The 18,477-nt window shown below is 40.6% G+C and overlaps 2 protein-coding genes across 2 annotated transcripts; both read right to left on the bottom strand.

Moving 5' to 3' along the window:
• Positions 1-1,862: 1,862 nt before the first annotated feature.
• Positions 1,863-7,302, bottom strand: LOC133478479 (zinc-binding protein A33-like). The gene is made up of 6 exons (XM_061774563.1): positions 6,866-7,302; positions 4,848-4,943; positions 4,529-4,759; positions 4,430-4,452; positions 4,234-4,352; positions 1,863-4,093 (listed from the first exon to the last, which is right to left on the bottom strand). Exons 1-6 carry the CDS (start codon positions 7,250-7,252, stop codon positions 3,537-3,539), a joined length of 1,413 nt encoding a protein of 470 aa, XP_061630547.1. The 5' UTR covers positions 7,253-7,302; the 3' UTR covers positions 1,863-3,536.
• Positions 7,303-8,935: 1,633 nt separating this feature from the next.
• ddb2 (damage-specific DNA binding protein 2) lies at positions 8,936-18,476 on the bottom strand. The gene is made up of 11 exons (XM_061774562.1): positions 17,930-18,476; positions 17,714-17,851; positions 17,529-17,638; positions 16,985-17,176; positions 16,759-16,904; positions 16,150-16,249; positions 15,873-16,050; positions 14,173-14,318; positions 13,896-14,051; positions 9,391-9,436; positions 8,936-9,311 (listed from the first exon to the last, which is right to left on the bottom strand). Exons 2-11 carry the CDS (start codon positions 17,841-17,843, stop codon positions 9,073-9,075), a joined length of 1,443 nt encoding a protein of 480 aa, XP_061630546.1. The 5' UTR covers positions 17,844-17,851; positions 17,930-18,476; the 3' UTR covers positions 8,936-9,072.
• Position 18,477: the final 1 nt, after the last annotated feature.

The raw sequence follows: 18,477 nt of genomic DNA, 5'->3' as shown, positions 1-18,477 counted from the left end.
ATCCTTTTATGTCCCTTTTCCATTGTCTGGTGTGATGTAATTTTAATAAATAACAAACTTAAATCTGTCTATATTCATGTTTTTACATGTTCTGCTCACTGTTAATTCAAACCAGCAAATGAGCAAACAAGACACAGTTGGTCTTGAACTATACGCCATTTATCTTAGTCATCTAGATAAAGTTAGTCAAAGACTAACAATACGGAATAATAATTATAATAATAATGACAACCTTCCGCATCAATTTCCTCTTGATCTTGATTTTCAAGTTGTTGTTGACTGCTGCCTGTATTGAAAATGGTCCACATAAACAAATAACAACTGCTAAATATCTTGGGTGAGCTACATCCAGTCCACAGGATTCAAATGGAAGATTTGGTGTCTTGACAGCAGTTACATCAGATAGGGCAGCAGAATTCTTTACATGTGGATTTTCAAGCAGACCTACGCCTGTGCATGAACATTCGATAGAAATGTAAATTTTGCCATGCATTGTTGTATGCATAATCTGTATGTATAATCTTAACTGTAAACTATAATCAACAAAATTGTACGTACATGACTAACATAATGCTGGTTACTAATAAAGGTTTTGATGGACTTTATGTTATTATAATTACAATCGAATTGGCCTCAATTAGCAACATTGTGAGCAATAAAGTCACAGATCTCAAGCCGCAATGGGGCAGTGCCAAAATAAATAACTGTTTCAACATGTACAGAACAAAAAGTATGTTACACATCAATGTATGATCATTAAATGGATAAAATCTATGAATCATTTTGAACGAGATTTTATTGGATAGCAAGTAGCGGCTGGGTAAGAGCCAGATTTCTTTCCAGTCAATGAAGTCCGTATACTTATACCAGTAGGAGTCCACATATGGAACTGTAATGATATCCCTTTTCAACAAGTCTAATTTTTTTCCTTTTCTTTTTTTCTATAATGACGACGAATCAAACAGGTTTTTTTTTACCTACTGGTTTGCTGAATTTCCACTCATGCACACGATCTAAATAACATGCTGAAAACCCTGGAAATGACTACTGATGTGATTATATTCACATTAGAACTCATTATAAGAATAAAAAAGACCATACAAATAACGCATCTTTTTACATTCGGATAGATACGTCACGATTGGATGAGGCTGATGAGTTGCAATGCGACATCTTACCACTAGATGCCAGGAAATCTACAAAATAGCGACAAAGGCTGCATTTTTTTGTGTGCGTGTGTGTGCGTGTGTTTTTTTTTTGTATTAAATTTGTTTTTATTTATTTATTTTCTTTTTTCTGACAGTACAACAAGCATCGCGCTGCTTAAGGACACTGGCTCCTGTAATAAAAAAAAAATATATATATATATATATATATAGTTAATAGTTAATGATTATTTGCTAAAAACAATCAAGTTTATCAGTTTGAACATTAAATATCTTGTCTTTTTTAGTGTATTCAATTAAACATAGGTTGAGCGTGATCGGCAAATCATTGTATTCTGTTTGTATTTGTATTTAACACAACGTCCCAACTTCATTGGAATTGGGGTTTTATTTTTAAAAATAAAATGTGAGCAAATATTTTTTGTGCCTATCAAACTGGGAACCCCTTCACATTAATCATGACCCAAGAAGTAGCTCTCAGTTTCAAAAAGGTTGGTGACCCCGAGTCACATTGTATTTGTCACAATGTTTACTGCACACAGGAAAGGTCCCAGATTTCAGACTGAGTGGAAACAACTGATTTTCTTCTCTTTCTTGCTTACCATTTAGTGTCTGCAAAGTACCCTCACTCTCTCCATAGGCCCTCTATTGTAAGTGGTATGCTGGTCCTGTTAAGAGGTTGCGCTGTCACAGTAGTTGGAAACAAGGCCTTTTTATCATACCGTTCAGTTACTTGGTTGGACAATTACAAATATGACACTCAGCAATTGTTGCTTTCACGTTTGATAACAATTCCATCTCAGCAGATACTTTGCATTCTACTTCTAGTCAAGTTACAATTGCACCTTGCACCTTAAGTGGGTTTGAATGTGTCATAAATGAGTTAAAATACCATCAGAGTTAATATTTTCGAAAACAAAGAAAGAAAGAAAAAAGAAAACAAAAATAACTGATGTTTGATCTTCGGTTGAGCTAAGTTATAAAACTTTCAGATGGATATTTTATTGCTTTCCACTGCGGGACTCAATTATTGACATCACAAGACAAGAACAAAAAGCACAAGCATGCCAATAGAGATGTACAAGGAACAAGTCTGGCATGATTTACAGCATTGTGATAGTGACTTAATGAACTGCAGACAATGCTGACACTCTTTGCCAGACTTGTATTTTTACATTCGGCACGGTGTTTGCGGGTGTTTATGTATGTGTGTGGGTGTGTGTGTCTAAATTTTAATATTTGTTCCATGAAATTACATTACTTGATTCCCAACAATCTATTCTCTTCATATCGTAGCGTTACTCTTAGTTGCACTGCTTCCAGTACATGTGTATGATAGATTTTTTTTGTCCAATCACATTTCAGTCTCTATGACTATGTGCTAACGTCAAATCTGCCCAGAGCCAAATTAGCAATGTGACTGTTGCTTTAACCAGTCAGCTTTCAAATTCATCCTCACACGGGCAGCCAACAAAAACTACTTTTTTTTTCATCCTCTGACTGGTTGGTCAGAGCAAAATTTGTTACAGCCAGCCAGCAAAACACCTATCTCCAGTATGTGTGGATTTATTGATAGCTGGTTCTAAGTAGCGGCATGGTGGAAGACTGGTTAGCACATTTGCCTTACAGTTCTGAGGACCGGGGTTCAAATCCCGGCCTCGCCTGTGTAGAGTTTGCATGTTCTCCCCCGTACCTGCGTGGGTTTTCTCCAGGCACTCCGGTTTCCTCCCACATCCCCAAAACATGCATGGTAGGTTGATTGAAGACTCTAAATTGCCTGTAGGTGTGACTGTGAGTGCGAATGGTCGTTTGTTTGTATGTGCCGTGCGATTGGCTGGCGACCAGTTCAGGGTGTACCCCGCTTCTCGCCCGAAGATTGCTGGGATAGGCTACAGCACGTCCGCGACCCTAGTGAGGAGAAGCGGTATGGATGGTTCTAAGTAAGGTTGGATGGATGGAACAGTGGACAGATGGATCAATAGATGGATGGATGAAAGCTCAGTGGCTAACTTGATGATGGTTGATGGATGGATTGATGGATGATGAAGGATGGATCAGTAGATGGATGAAGGGATGACTGGATGGATGTTGGACCAGTGGATATAAATGGATGAATGGCTCAATGGACGGATGATCAGTGCATGAATACATGATGGGTGGGTGGATAATGAATGGGTGAATAGATGGATGAATGGATCAGTGAACAGATGCATCGGATGGATCGGTGATCAGTGGATGAATGGATGATAGATCAATGGATGACTAGATGATGGATGGATGGGTAAGTGGTTGGATGGAATGATGGGTAGATGGATGCATGGATGGATGGATTGATTCATGGACAGATGGATGGCTGTTGAGCTGTGGTCTTCACTTGTTTGAAACGGCGATTGTGATGGTCTGAGAACAGATGGCTAGGGGGAAGGGACCGCTTCCCTCATCATGAATCCCAGGAGAGAAGTAGGGGAAGATCCTCTCAGTGAACTTGTCTTTAAACGTGAAAATGGTCTTTGAATCTACAGCATTGATGAACGTCACTTTCCCTTTGTCGTAGTCCAGCTCCACTGTAATCCTCTCGGGCTTCTGCTTCCATTCCAGCTTGGTACGAGGCGAAGTCTGAGCCCACAGGACGTCCCCTATAATCCCCCCAATGATCCAGACCCCTTCGGAGGGCTTGAGGGACATGGCCGCCTTCCTTTGGATGGATTCCCGGACCACCCCGATGTACCAGTCTTTACCCTGACTCACGTCCACAGTCCAGCGGTGTTTCCCGGACACGAACCCGCCCGCTCCCAGCACGCACACGCCACCCGTGCAGCGTTCCGGGTTGTCCGGGAGCGTCCGCTGACTGGTGTACTGAACGCAGCTCAGCTCCTCAGACAGCTCCAAGTTGGCCTGGGCCGTGTTTGGATCCAACGTGATGGGAACTGGAAGAATGTTGTCAGAGGATTTTCAAAGGGACTAGGAAATAAATGAAGTCATACTTTACTGTAGCTAATGGTTGGCTGTGGCAGTGTGCTGACCACAATAATAAAAAAAAAAAGAAGTCCCTATTTAGTTGACTCACCATATTTGACGAGACGCTCCATCTTCTTCCAAACTTGAAATTTGAGAGACGCCTGATGTGTGCCAGAGTTGATCAGGATGTCTCTGATTATTTCCGGTTCTCCAATATTGCATTTGAGCCTACATTAAAACAAAAAAACACATTGACTGTTTGAGGACAGTAGTGTAACTCATGCTTTGCACTTGCACACACTTACTTCTTCTTGGTGTCTTTGTAGTCCTACGAAGTAAAGGCGAGACATTTAAAGCTATGTTAAGACTTTTGAAGAAGAAAGCTTTCATGTGTTTGTGCGTACCAGCAAGAAGGATAAGTCGTCTCCTCTCAGTCTCGTCTCGGTGTCGCTGATGACTGAGACGAGGCTCTTGATCTGCTTCTCAATGGAATCCAGCTTGATGCTCATCACTTTGACCTTCACGTCCACTTCCTGCGAGAGCACCTGAAGTCTGGAGTCTTCTTCCTCGAAAAGGAACATGTGCAACTTCTGGAATTCCTCCCTGATGGCTCTGTTGTTTTCATCCGCTTGTCTCTGTAATGTGACTGTAGCCTCTTAGTTGAAGCATGTACACTGGAGTGTGTGTGTGTGTGTGTGTGTGTGTGTGTGTTGTAACTTCAACCTGTATAAATGTCCTGGTATTTTCCCAGGTCTCCCTCGTCTTGTTCAGAGTCTGCAGCTTTTTCTTCAGAGACTCCATCCTGCCTGCAACGTCTTCCTGACATGTTCACATTAACACGGAATTGTTAACCTTAAGCCTGGTACGCACATAAAGATTTGAATTCACTTAAAATATTTTTTATATGCTCCAGACCCCAAACATAGAGATACAAAAAATCGGGCAGTCAATAGCTTTGGTCGTCATGTGTGTGGTGTTCTCCGAAAATCTCAACACAGCAGACCACACACAAAGATTCAATTGCACCGTCGATCGAAGCATCGCGTGATTAGACGTGATCTCACAAAACCGGGGAAACGCGCCGATATTTCCCGAAGGCTGCCGATGTCGAGAACCTTTTAAAATGGAAATATTTTCAAAAAACGACTTGCTTTGGAAAATACGTCTTATTGTCACTTATTGCGACAAATAACTCACAAATATGCGAATTGCTTGCGTATGTCCTCACTCACAATCTGGTCTTGTATATGTTTTTTTAAATAATTTACACTCCCACCAGACTTCGGTTGTACAGCCGGTTCACGACCCTTGTCCTGCATGCTTCCTCTCCTCTCCTGTCCTTGTCCTGTCTGAGCTTGTCCTGTCCTTCCCTCACAGGGTGGAGCACTACTGCCCCATACAACACTCATATCTAATGTGTCATTGTTCTCGATACAGTACATAAGGATTTACTTTTCTCATCTTGTTTTACAGTTGGTGCTTTGTCTTTTCTCAATAAATATCCATTATAATAATACCACAATGGCATCTTAAAAACCCCACTGTGACACAGTACAACTGTTCCGGCATAAAAGGGATACAGATCCTCCATTCTGCTTGACCTCACAACCAAACAGGACAAAAAAAAAAAAAGGAAAATACGTCTTGTTGTCTCTGGGACCCACATTGCTACATAAAACAACATCGGGTGAGACATTTGCACTCACTTCCGTATTTGTCTTGTCAGTCTTGGGTGCTTCAGATTTTTTTAATTTTTTTTATTTAAGAATACAAAACATACAAATTCAATTGCCAGGAGGTGAAATACAAATACAAGGAAACAATCAGTCTCATTACAGAAATAAATTATATGGAGCACATCAGTACATCCAATTTATTATTTTTTTATTTCCATAATTGGGCAGAGTATGGGCAATTCCCAAATAATCTTGGGTGCTTCTTTGGTTGGATACATTCCGTTCGACATCACCATTCTCTGCGTAATATTGAACACGTTCTGTTTTGGACCCTAAAATCAGGACGAGTTCACTCTAAACAAAGGACAATTTTATAGGGTAATGTTATAAGACTTAAGATTGTCTGGTGTTTGACGTGCTTGGTCGGGAAGGGGTAAATTAGGCACAAAAAGAGGCCAATTGTCTTAGTGTGTGTGCCGGGCCTTAGTCCACAGTTACCATTAAATACACTACTCACAAAATGCTATCGATAATCAGGTGATAGTTGTCCCTCACCGTTTCGTTGTTCAGTTTTCGTTCACTGTATTGAGGTTTTTTAAATTGTACATATAAAATTTTATACTGCACTTTTTTCACTATATCGTGAGATTTTGTGGTATAAATGTATTTTTATATAGTGCAGTTCTTTTTAGCACAGTTTGTTCTCTAACAAAAAGCTAAATGGCAAAATTCACGTGTTTTAGCGATTTCCAACGATGTCCACTTCTACGCCTTTCTGTGACTCTTCTAGTCTCTGTTGCAAACTGCTGACACTGTGATACTCTACGCTCAGTGGCCACTTTGCTCCTAAAACATCCAGTTTACAACTTGGCAATGGTGAGATATTGTTGATCAATTGTCAGGCGTCGTCTTGGTACAGCACGATAAAGAAGACTGTTTAAATACCATTTGTAATTGAACCAAGAAATGTATCAGTCAATTTTTCACCCAAAAATCCCTAACTTTTTGCGAGTGGTGTAATTCTGATACATCCATGTTTGTAAGTTATAGTTTGAGTTTCTATACCTTCTTCTGCTTGGCAGCCTCATCCAGCGGACAGCACTCGTGGATTTTATGCTGTTTGGACATTTGGCACACTAGACAAATGGGCTTCTCGTCGTTCTGACAAAAAATACTGAGCTTCTCCTCGTGAAGTTGGCAACGGTCTGCACTCATCTTCTCCAGGTGGTAGTGGTCGGCTGCTATCTTCAGAACCAAATTGATAGGAGGCCTTTTGGGAATGGACACGACCCGACACACTGGACACTCTTGACATCCTTTCCATTCCCAGAACTTCTGCAGACAAACTTTGCAAATGTTATGTCCACACTGGAGGAGAACAGGGAAGCAGTAGATGTCCGTACACTGAGGACAAATGAGGTCCTCTCTGGAGATGACACTGTGCGTTGCCATCACCTTGAAGGACGGACGGTCATGTGAGCCAAGTGTGGGTCCTTGCTGCTCCTCAGGTGCACTGAGCGCTGATGTCATTCCACATGCACTCCCACCATCAATGCTGGCAAACTTGTAAAACTGGTTCAATGCAAGCTCAGTTAGATACAGAACATGTACTGGTACATGTAATGCATGTGCAGGATCTGCTTGTGAATGACATCTGTAATTTGGAACATAAAGACATTAAAATCACTCAAGTCAAGACTAATGGAAACAAATGACAAAAAAAAAAACATACAATACATTTAGTAAAACTAAAAAGCTACGAGTCAAAATATCAAATCAAGACAAAAGGACTAAACCGATGTGAATAAAAAAAGTTAAACTAAAATGAGTAAAATAAACTAAAAATCACTCCCTCTCTTTCTCAAACTACTGCTAATAAACACATTTCCAAATGAACAGCACTGTCATTTACAACTAGCATTGATGGAAACTTTTCATGGGGAACTTGTGGGAATTTACGAGCGTACAAACTGGAAATAAAAAAGTTATCCAGTAAAGTGAAATTTAAATGAAGTAGTCATGTAGATTGCGGCACGGTGGCCGACTGGTTAGAGCGTCAGCCTCACAGTTATGAGGACCTGGGTTAAATCCCCGGCCCCGCCTGTGTGGAGTTTGCATGTTCTCCCCGTGCCTGCGTGGGTTTTCTCCGGGCACTCCGGTTTCCTCCCACATCCCAAAAACATGCATCCTAGGTTAATTGACAACTCTAAATTGCCCGTAGGTGTGAATGTGAGTGCGGATGGTTGTTTGTTTGTATGTGCCCTGCGATTGGCTGGCAACCAGTTCAGGGTGTACCCCGCCTCCTGCCCGATGACAGCTGGGATAGGCTCCAGCACGCCCGCGACCCTAGTGAGGAGAAGCAGCTCAGAAAATGGATGGATGGATAGTCATATAGACAACAAAATTGTAAAATAATCTTGTGTATTGTGCATCGGTAATAGGCAACATATGGAAAAAAAATTTAACATTTGCTTGACAGTTCTTATCGATGACTCCAAATTTCTAGTATAAACAAACCACCAACATGTGAGTCACATTTTCCATAACCTCATAACATTAGAATAGACTGGAAATCTTCCAGAAGGCATGTCACCAACATTTCATTCCTTCTTAAAAGCAATGAGGTATTTTTTTCCCCCCCCCACGATCACTGTTGAAAGTACTATGACTCAGATGCGATACATGAACATGAACAGCAACAACAATACAAGCCTTGTGACTGGCCAGCGATCACTCCAGTGTGGACCTCGCCTCTTTCCCTAGTTTGCTGGAAAACGCACCTCACCTGTAATCTCTCCGTTCAACTATGCCAGTGACATAGTGTATAGTCTTAGTCTATTTGTATAGTTTTTTTTTCTATTGTTCTATTCAGACTTGTATTATTTTTCTAATTTATGTAACTGTTCTATTTAGAGTTCTATTATATTTGTAATTTATGTAACTATATCACACTATGGAATTTTTGTATGCATTTGTATTTGCTTTGATTTCACTGTTTTACTCTGGTGCAGGTCAGCATTGTAAATGAGGGACAGGCAGAACAATTTAATGCTCTTCCACTATGTGGCAGAAGGTACAATTAGCATATGTATATACTTCATTAGAGCGATAGATATGGAAAGGAAAACAAAGGTCTAGTTTATACAATACCACTTTATTACAGTTTAGTAGAAAAGAACAATATCTGCAAAAGGTTTAATAGTTCCCTGAAGTATAACGTATAGCAGTTACGTAATAAATGAATACAAAAAAATACATCCACAAGCTTTAGTTCAATGCTTTCTTGTGCGCTTTGTGCATTTCGTCTTCGTCGTTGTCTCTGATTCATGCACAGCAAGCAGTTTCTTTTTAAGTTTGCTTTGTTCCACACCAGTTCTCCTGCTCCTGGCGGCCCGCTGCTGACTATTCCGCTCTCTTTGCGGACGCTCAGCTGAGGTAGACGTTTCCACCTGCAGTGTGTGCTCATCACCAAGCAATGACTCATCTCGGGCCCAAACTACCACTGTTACACCTGTGACACAAATACAGTGATGGGTTTATTCCGAGCATAAAAATATAGGTGTAAACCCCCCCACCCCCCTTCAGCTTACCCATTCCTGAGCCAATGATATCACCCATTGGATTGAATTTATTGATCTGAAAAACAAATTTACAATTGTGTACATTAACATCATTCACCATATATCCTTATTTACAGTTAAGTCCAGACGTATTTAGATTTTTCCTTCCCCACCCCTATTGTGGATTGGAAATAAAATAACGTGATTTCAAAACACAGCAAAAAAAAATGTTGTAGTGTGACCACAAGGTGCAAGCCCTACAATTATAGTAAAATAGCAGAGATACAACATTAATATGCAATGCAGTATTTAGTTAATTCCACCAACAATAGTGTCCCCTGCAGTTTGTCATTTTTAAAAACTGAATATTTATGGATTGTCATTTTAAGGATGTAAGACCTTCATTTTAGAAAATTAAATAAAAATGTAATGCCAAGAAAATAAAAAGTCTTAATAATGTAAATTCGGCTGAAGAAAAAAAATACTAACAAAGGGGAATTTGGGGGGTGGGGTAAAGAAACATTTGGAATGGGGATGTAGTTGCATGTGTTCATAATTATAGATGCGACAAGACAAGTTAAACAATAGTCAGTCAACCTACTGTCAACAATTACAGTGAAGTGATCCAGAGGAATTTGGCCAACATTAGTAAATAATGTCTGTAAATACTAGTATAAAAGGACGGAAAGGATTTAAACTGATCAAATATCAGCCAGGAAAGGGTGGGTGGATGTACTGCAAATCCCCAAGATTGCATAACAGCAACAAAAACAAACAAAAAATACACCACCAAAATCGATGAAGAAAACCAGTCACGGTGGATGCCAAAAAGATCAGAGCTTTTTAAGTTTTTAGTTGGGTGTTTTTTTTTTGTCCAATGAAAAATCTGTGGGCCGACCACAATCTGACTCATTTGAAGCACTTTTACAGGACGAGTAGACACATTTTGTTATATTTAATGAAGTTATACACAAACTATCATTTTAAATTTTTTTACCATGCTAATATACCATATAATACCAAAAGGAACAAGACAAAATACTGCTAATACATTAAAAATGCATTTAAAAAGTGCTATAAGAGTGGGGCAAACATTGTTTTAGTTTTCCTTTTAGAGTAAGTTGTTTAACAATGAAAACCGTTTATCATGCGGTATTTCTTCCAGACAAGAGCGTGAGGTGAAAATGAGAGATCATTTTTTAAATATAGTTTTAGCCTTCTCACATGCTATATACATACACATTTAATTTCAAATAACAACTGAGGAAATGAAAAGAAGACTCGCTCGCACAGTCCCCCCCCCCCCCCCCCCCCACACACACGCACACAAAAAGAGGCAGGGCATCCTTGCTTCAGGCTGTTTGTCACTCCCAGTTGAAATTTACTGTAAAACTGACTCATTAAACAAAGTAATTAAACACCAAACCAAAACGTTCAACCAAACCGTGTAGTTTTGTCTGATGAATGGCAGCTAATGTAATGCTAATAAACACTGTATTCCGAAATGCCATAGAGGAGCTGACGGAAACATAGATGTTACGGTCTTTATAAACCTTCAAACAACAACTACTTTAACACACAGGGAGTAGCAAAACGAACATACACAGCATATAACAAAACTCACTGGCATATCTTCTTTCTGCGATGTGGGAACAACAACTATTACAGCAGCTTAGTAGGGGACCTTCTGTACCTCTTGTACTTGTTGAATACACTGCATCTATCTCCATTAGGGGTGGGAATCGAAAACCGGTTCCAACTTAGAACCCGGTCTTATTTACCGATTCCATTGTAGTGGTACATCTCCAACATTGTCGGTTCTCCTTAACGACGCTTTCATTTTCCCAGCATAACGTCACTTCACGCGGTGTCAGCCGCCACGTGCCTCTTGACGCTGGCCCGCTCAGACTGACACGGGATGTTATGATGATGAAAGAAAAAAAACACGACACGTGCTTGACGGGAGACGTGTCAGCCTCAAGTTGATCGCCAAAGCTAACGAAGCTAATGCCGGCAGCGGGACAAGGAACGTCGGTGAAGAAGAAGGGCAGTGATACAAAGTGAAGCTTCATCGCCAGATTATTATGTCCGATAATTCGTGGACAACAACTGTGTGCTAACGAAAGCTTTCTTCATCATATAAGTAAGAAAACGCGCACCAACACATAAAACTTTACAGCGCTGTGTCGTCGTCGTTACTTGTCGGACGGAATACGGCATATGGCCGGCATGTGTAAATAATAGATATTGTATACTATAACGTGTTTATTTATCGCTATTGTGTCAATGACCAAAAATGTATTCACATGAAAATGGTCAGTGGCGCTTAAACGTTTTAAGACTGCTCCCTTTATATAAAAAAGCATATATTTTATACTGTGCATTATTTGTTTATGTATTTATTTAGGGTTAAGGGATGCATCCTTTCCTTTTCTCTCTTTCAACACAGTCACCAAAATACCAAATAATAATTAAAGGTGAATGAAAATCACAATACAAGCAACAGACACACAAGTAGGAAAGCAAACACACGCACGCACACACACACATTTGATGCTCTCCTAAATTGACCCTCCCTCCCTCCAACCAACCAATATTTATGCATAATATACATAGTGTACACAACATCAAGGCACAAGATAAACCATTGCTAGAATGTCAGTGCTATGTAAATATTTTAATATTTTTGTCATTGAAATGGATGGATGGCTGGATTTTTTTCTTTGACGCATTATTATTAATTTGTCCAATTGCAATGCCTTGATTTAATGAGGTTAACGGTCATAGCCATGAGAGCAACTGTATTAATAATTTGTTAAAGGGTCTCAAATAATACAGTATAAAGACGTATATATGAAATAATCACTAAAACTTAACATATTATATAGTGATGCACCGGGACTAACATTTTTAACTGAAACTGAGGAACCTAAGGCCGAAAACCGAAGGAAATGACCAAACAATCAGTCAAACTATTTGTAACCGCTTTTCATACAAAGAAATGCAACACAAAGTGCTTTTTATTAATTAAAATATAAAAATAAATCAAACCCGCCAATTACTAATTATAAAGCTATGGCAATTATAAGTAAAATTGCATTTATGGCTATGACTGCAGAGCTGCCAACCAAGAGAAATTCACTTCCAGAACAATTTGAATTTCCATAATTTTAAAATTATGTCAAGAACATTACCGCGGGACAGTCATTGCAGTATATTATGTAATAGAATAAAAACAATGTCAGCACACTGTTCAATTTCACACCATAATCAGTATGCTGTAATTGTTAATAAATTATGACATCAATATTAGTTATTTTAAAGTACTTATTGCAGCCAAATGTCATCTCTTGCACGCTCTTTTTATATTTCCTGTATCCACTACTGCTACTAAAATGATCTAATAAAGGTTATATTATCAATATTTATTATATTAACATAATTTTAAATTATAGGTTCATTTTCTCAAGTGGCGTAGCAGCAGTGACGTACTAATTTAAAAAAAAAAGGTCTTGTGCAGACATCATTTTGGGGGGGAAGAAATGGTTGCCTTTGGTGTGGAAGACAGCAGAAGTACTTTTTTCCCCCATAACTTTGTAACGCGTTACTGGCATCACTGTTGATAAGGAATTGAATCAATAAGCAGAATCAACAATGGCATTGATATTGATAAAATCTTATCAATTCCTTCCTCTAACCTACATTCAGTGGACCTCTGCCTTGCATGGTGCGACGCAACACGGTACTACACTGATGATATGCGACTTAAAATTCAGACTTACCTGTATACTGTACTGTAAAAGCCCATTTATATAATATATATTATATATATATATATATTTTTTTTTATATATATATAAAAAATAAAAATACCACATGAAAATCTGTGATATGGCGAACAATGAACTGGGATGTAGAGGGGGCTCAAAATTGTCTTTTTTTTAACATAAACAAACTGCCATGTGACTGGCACTTATTTATATATTTTTTAATAACAATTGTATAATCCATCCATTTTCTGAGCCGCTTCTCCTCACTAGGGTCGCGGGCGTGCTGGAGCCTATCCCAGCTGTCATCGGGCAGGAGGCGGGGTACACCCTGAACTGGTTGCCAGCCAATCGCAGGGCACATAGAAACAAACAACCATTCGCACTCACAGTCATGCCTACGGGAAATTTAGAGTCTCCAATTTTATGCATGTTTTTGGGATGTGGGAGGAAACCGGAGTGCCCGGAGAAAACCCACACAGGCACGGGGAGAACATGCAAACTCCACACAGGCAGGGACGGGGATTGAACCCCACACCTCAGAACTGTGAGGCTGACGCTCTAACCAGTCGGCCACCGAGCCACCAATTGTATAATGTTCTACATAATGTGACAAATGCATCTTGCAGCAGCAGGAATCTGTTTTCTGACTCCTGCGGAGTTCTGCTAAGTGAATAAAAAAAAAATTCCAGGAGTGTAATATAGGCTCGCATGCATGTGAACTGTCTGTATACAAACACTGCTGTTGCTGTGCTCGGTTACACTCACAGATTTGATTCCTGCAACGTTGGGATCATACAGCTGACCCACAAGCTCCGCTGTGTTGGAATCAAAGATGTCGATAGTTCTCTGGTCGCCGAGACAGACCCTGTCGTCAGGGTAACGACCCGCCACGATAAGGTCATACACAGGGTGCCATGTAGCCTGTAGAAACGACAAAGCAAGTCTGGCTTGATAGTTTTTTTTCCTAGCTTGTGTCAGACATGTTTTGTGAGAACTTGGGGGAGTATCTTGGACCAGGAAGTCACTACGCAGAGAAACCAACCTTGATGGATGTAATATGCTGAAATTGTCTGTGTGGATGCCGGATGATGTGTTGAGGTTTGGACCAATCAGAGGATGAATACACACGGATCTGGTCATACTGATCAGTTGTTAGCAACTTTGAGGAGTCCAAGGGATGAAAATAAGCTTTGAAGATGAAACAGAACATGATGTATGAGGATCATCTGCCAACATTGAACAAGCTGCTTGCTATGAAATGCTGGCAGCCATTTTTCATTTTCTCATCATCTTAAACAGGGTACACTCTAGGGGTGGAATGGTTCACAAAATTCATAGTTCAGCTCGTATCTCGGTTTTGTGGTCACAGTTTTCAGTTCGGTACACGTTGACTCTTAGGAAAATCAATTGTCTTGTATACTGTAGTTACGGAAAAAGTGAACTGCTGAAGCTCATGCTGTTGTTGCAGCTTGGAAGCACATACAGTACCTTGGGTCAAACGTTTTCAACATGTCAAAATCACTGCTTTTGCAACATACAGTGGATATAAAAAGTATACATGACCCTGTTCAGATGCCAGGTTTTTGTGATATTAAAAAATAAATAAATAATCATTTCAAAACTTTTTTCCACCATTGTGACATTATCTGTCAAACTAAATTGAGAAAGTGTTTTTGAGAGGGAAAAGTAAAAGTAGATAATGAGATAATGTGGTTGCACAAGTGTGCACACCCTCTCAACTGGGATTTTGCTAACATTCAAAATCATGTTAAATGGAGTCAGCACACACATGCCATTATTTACCCCAAATAAATTTCAGATGCTCCATTAAGCTTTTCCTGACGTTTTAGTTGTCACATCTTAAAGCACCAAACCATGGTCCACAGAGAACTTACAAACCATCAAAGGGATCTCATTGTTAAAAGGCATCAGTAATCACAAAAAAATGGCATTTTAACAGGAGTGTGTAGACATTTTACATCCACTAATTATGGCGCGAGGCACGGTGGACGAATGGTTAGCACATCTGCTTCACAGTTCTGATGACCCGGGTCCAAATCCGGCCTCTCCTGTGTGGAGTTTGCATGTTCTCCCTGTGCTTGCGTGGGTTTTCTCCAGGTACTCTGGTACTTGGCTGGCGACCAGTTCAGGCTGTACCCCGCCTCTTGCCCAGAGTCAGCTGGGATAGGCTCCAGGACGCCCGCGACCCGAAGCGGTACGGAGAATGGATAATTATGGGCCACCATATCTTTTGCAATGTTGAGTGCGATTGGGTCCATGATTGCCCTACAGCGTGGTCCTTTCTTGTCATATCGAAAACAACGTAAAAATGATTCAGCCTGTCTGTTTTAGCGGGAATTAAAGGGAGGAGTCGCTTTTTTGAAAAATTGCTGTAGAGGGGTCCGAAACTTTGCTAACTTGGCATAGCCTTGTTGTTAGTGGAGGTACCGCATGTAAGCACATGGTTTGAACAATGGAAGATGCTCCAAACAAACATTTTTAAAAAAGAAATTGTCCCGAGAACAACAAACTTAAATTAATTAATAAAATCAATTAATCGCATGCGTCTCAAGTGCACCACAAACCATAAAAGCAGTTGGCACACACGTAGCGATTTTTACCACATCATTGATACGAGGTCTCACATTTTAAAAATCTGTTAAAATGATTGAAAAACCCAGCGTACCCAAGCTTAAGTACACACCAATACCATGTCAATTTGTTAATTTGTTAGAGAAGCACCTGAATTGACGGCCTTCTCGTGAGGCATGTCATAAAGAAAGCTCTTCTTGTCCTTTATGTTTCTCAAGTCCCAAAGCTTCACCGTGTGGTCCACTGACGCCGTCGCAAGCAGCCAATCACAGCGCGTGTTGAACTCGGCATGGGTCACTTTGGCTTTGTGTAACTTATCACTGAAAATCTGCAATATTGAACGAAAACCAAAAAGCATTCAGTATCCTTATATGGGGCTAAAAGTGCAGTTGTTCCAGAAATCCTTATTAAAAAAAGGATCACTCACCTTCTGCCCATCCAAACCCAGCAGCAGGAGCTTGCCAACATTGTCTCCGGTCACGAGCATCTGTCGGCTGATGGACACGTCCACACAGCAGTACCAGAAACTGGGTGTACAGCATTCAAAAAATGTGCCTTTAAATTATGTATTCAAACATTTTAAATAATACTGTATCTTAAAACAAATAGGTTGGGCATCTTTCATCAGTCTTCTCGGCACTTTTCTCACCATACGTTGTGGTGATTGTGGCCCTAATCTTCCGTTTGGGATAGAACGGTGGCCGCGTGGCCCTCAAAGCTCTGCATGGTCAGTGTGCCCCTCACCAGAGGCCACGTACACTCTGGAGAGGTTAGCTTTCAAATATCGGCACATTGTTTTTGACGTGGGGGGAAAGGTTATTTGGCCTACCATATCTGTCATGTGCAACACGGCTTCACTAATTGACAAGTGTAATTCGATAGATTGGTGATCAAATGCTGCCTCAGTGTGGTAGTGCAATCCCATCTCTAGTAAGGAGCACCTCAGAAGAAGACTGATGAATTACTGATCAGACCCAAAACCTCTGTGACCCTCACCACATGTACCCAATGTAACAAAAGGGGACTGCAGTCTTACTTTAGTGTGTCTGTGTAGGCAAACACTGTGAGAGGGGTCCCATTGAAATCTCGGAGGGCTGTCGTACCCCCCATAGATGATGTGAACAGCTGAGTCGGGTTTAACGGGTTAAACCTCATATCTGTAACTGAGTCTCCTGCACCCATCTGAACAGAGAACCAGCAGCTGGCTATTAAACCAAGCGAAGCACCTTACTGCCTCTTCACGCGCAGTGAGAGCTAGTCACCCCTTTGATGAATGTCTTCTGGTCCTGGAGCTTAAAGTCCCACAGCTCAATGTCGCCACCCTTGGATCCCACTGCCAGTGTGGTGGGATGAGTGGGATGCCACTCCAGGCAGGTGACTCTGCGGTCGAAAGGAAGCTTCGACGCGTGATAGTGGTACAAAGAGAGCGAGCGGACAAAAGGTTCCTGAAGACACTGAAAGAAGAAAATAACCAAAGTGTTTATTACAACTGCTCACCAATGCTACATAATGGCAATGGAAAGTAAACAGTTCTAATGATGAGGGGCACCGCAAAGGGGAGAAAAAAAGATGACAATTCTAAGGGCCCTCTAGTCCAGTGTGTACTGCGTTTCTTGCCCAAAGTCAACTGGGATAGGCTCTAGCTTACCCGCAACCATAATGAGACCAAGTGTGAAAGAAAATGGACAGATGCATGATTGGGTAGGGACCAAAGTGTCTTTTTTTTTGTTTTCTGCAGGGCGCCAAATCCTTGGCGGCGCCAGTGCGCTACTGCTCGTGTTCTCGTGATACACCAACGGCCCCTACCTGTCTCATCTGGGTATGAACACTTTGACCCAGAGTGTTCTTGTAGATGTAGTGGAGTATGCTTCCATGTGCAATTTTCTTCTGGATTCCTGTGGACTTGAGAGGAAACCCTGCAAAACCACAGACACCAACAGACATCACTCAAAGTTACGTTAGTGCCACTAACTTGTGCACAGTACAAATACCTTTTTTGCATGCCTCTGCATCCTTCTTGTCCCGTAGTTTAGAGGAAAAAGTTGCACCAGAATTCTCCCCACTATCCCTCTGAGCCTTTTTGGACTTGAGGTCATCTGACTTGGAAGATTTGCTTTTCATCGCTAACCCTGCAAACACGGAGCGTTTGACAATAGGACGAGTTAACCAAATACGTTATACATGCGTCATAGACACTGACAGCTCACCTGTGATGTTTTACAGTCTGTGGTAGCAGCTTAACGAGGAGACCACACTGGCGTTTGCATAACGTATGTGACTTCAAAACATGGGTGTTTTGTAACTTGTTTTACCCTAGTTCTACTGTAGGTGGCGGTGTTTGAACCACTAGCGCGTGACGTGAAAGCCACCTTAACGTTTTAGCACGTCAAAACAAATAGTTATCGATTTGCATGATTGTCATCACCGGCGAAATAAAGTGTAACCTGAAAATAAATTTTAAAAAATTGTTTTGGGCACAGAAAGGCCTTCTTTGAAAACAAAAGCGCAAATATGGTTACGAGAAAAATTGGAACGTTAATCCTTTAAAGGGAATTGTTTAAATCGTATTAACTCATTAAATTATTTATAGTTAAGCACGTACAATGGCTATATAGTCTAAAACGACAATAGTTTACACATTCTCCATTCGTAAAGACTCCAGGGATGTCGGTCAAGTTAGTTGTAGGGTTTCCTTGGTAAACTGAACGCACTAAACAGGAAGCGGAAACACTTGTATCAAAGACAGCGAATCTGA

Source organism: Phyllopteryx taeniolatus, chromosome 5, assembly GCF_024500385.1.
Source record: "Phyllopteryx taeniolatus isolate TA_2022b chromosome 5, UOR_Ptae_1.2, whole genome shotgun sequence".
Lineage (NCBI taxonomy): Eukaryota > Metazoa > Chordata > Actinopteri > Syngnathiformes > Syngnathidae > Phyllopteryx > Phyllopteryx taeniolatus.
Note: the sequence above shows the minus strand (reverse complement) of the source record. Positions and strands in the feature narration are given on the sequence as shown.

What these genes read in the sequence shown, in the direction of transcription:
- LOC133478479 (XM_061774563.1), bottom strand. Translation starts at nt 7,252, where the DNA reads ATGGCAACGCACAGTGTCATCTCCAGAGAGGACCTCATTTGTCCTCAG. An exon ending in ACGACTTATCCTTCTTGCTG is followed by an intron (nt 4,453 to 4,528) that starts GTACGCACAAAC and finishes TTTACTTCGTAG; the next exon opens with GACTACAAAGACACCAAGAA. An exon ending in TACAAAGACACCAAGAAGAA is followed by an intron (nt 4,353 to 4,429) that starts GTAAGTGTGTGC and finishes GTTTTAATGTAG; the next exon opens with GCTCAAATGCAATATTGGAG.
- ddb2 (XM_061774562.1), bottom strand. Translation starts at nt 17,843, where the DNA reads ATGAAAAGCAAATCTTCCAAGTCAGATGACCTCAAGTCCAAAAAGGCT. An exon ending in TGCAGAGGCATGCAAAAAAG is followed by an intron (nt 17,639 to 17,713) that starts GTATTTGTACTG and finishes GTGGTTTTGCAG; the next exon opens with GGTTTCCTCTCAAGTCCACA. An exon ending in TTCATACCCAGATGAGACAG is followed by an intron (nt 17,177 to 17,528) that starts GTAGGGGCCGTT and finishes TTCTTCTTTCAG; the next exon opens with TGTCTTCAGGAACCTTTTGT.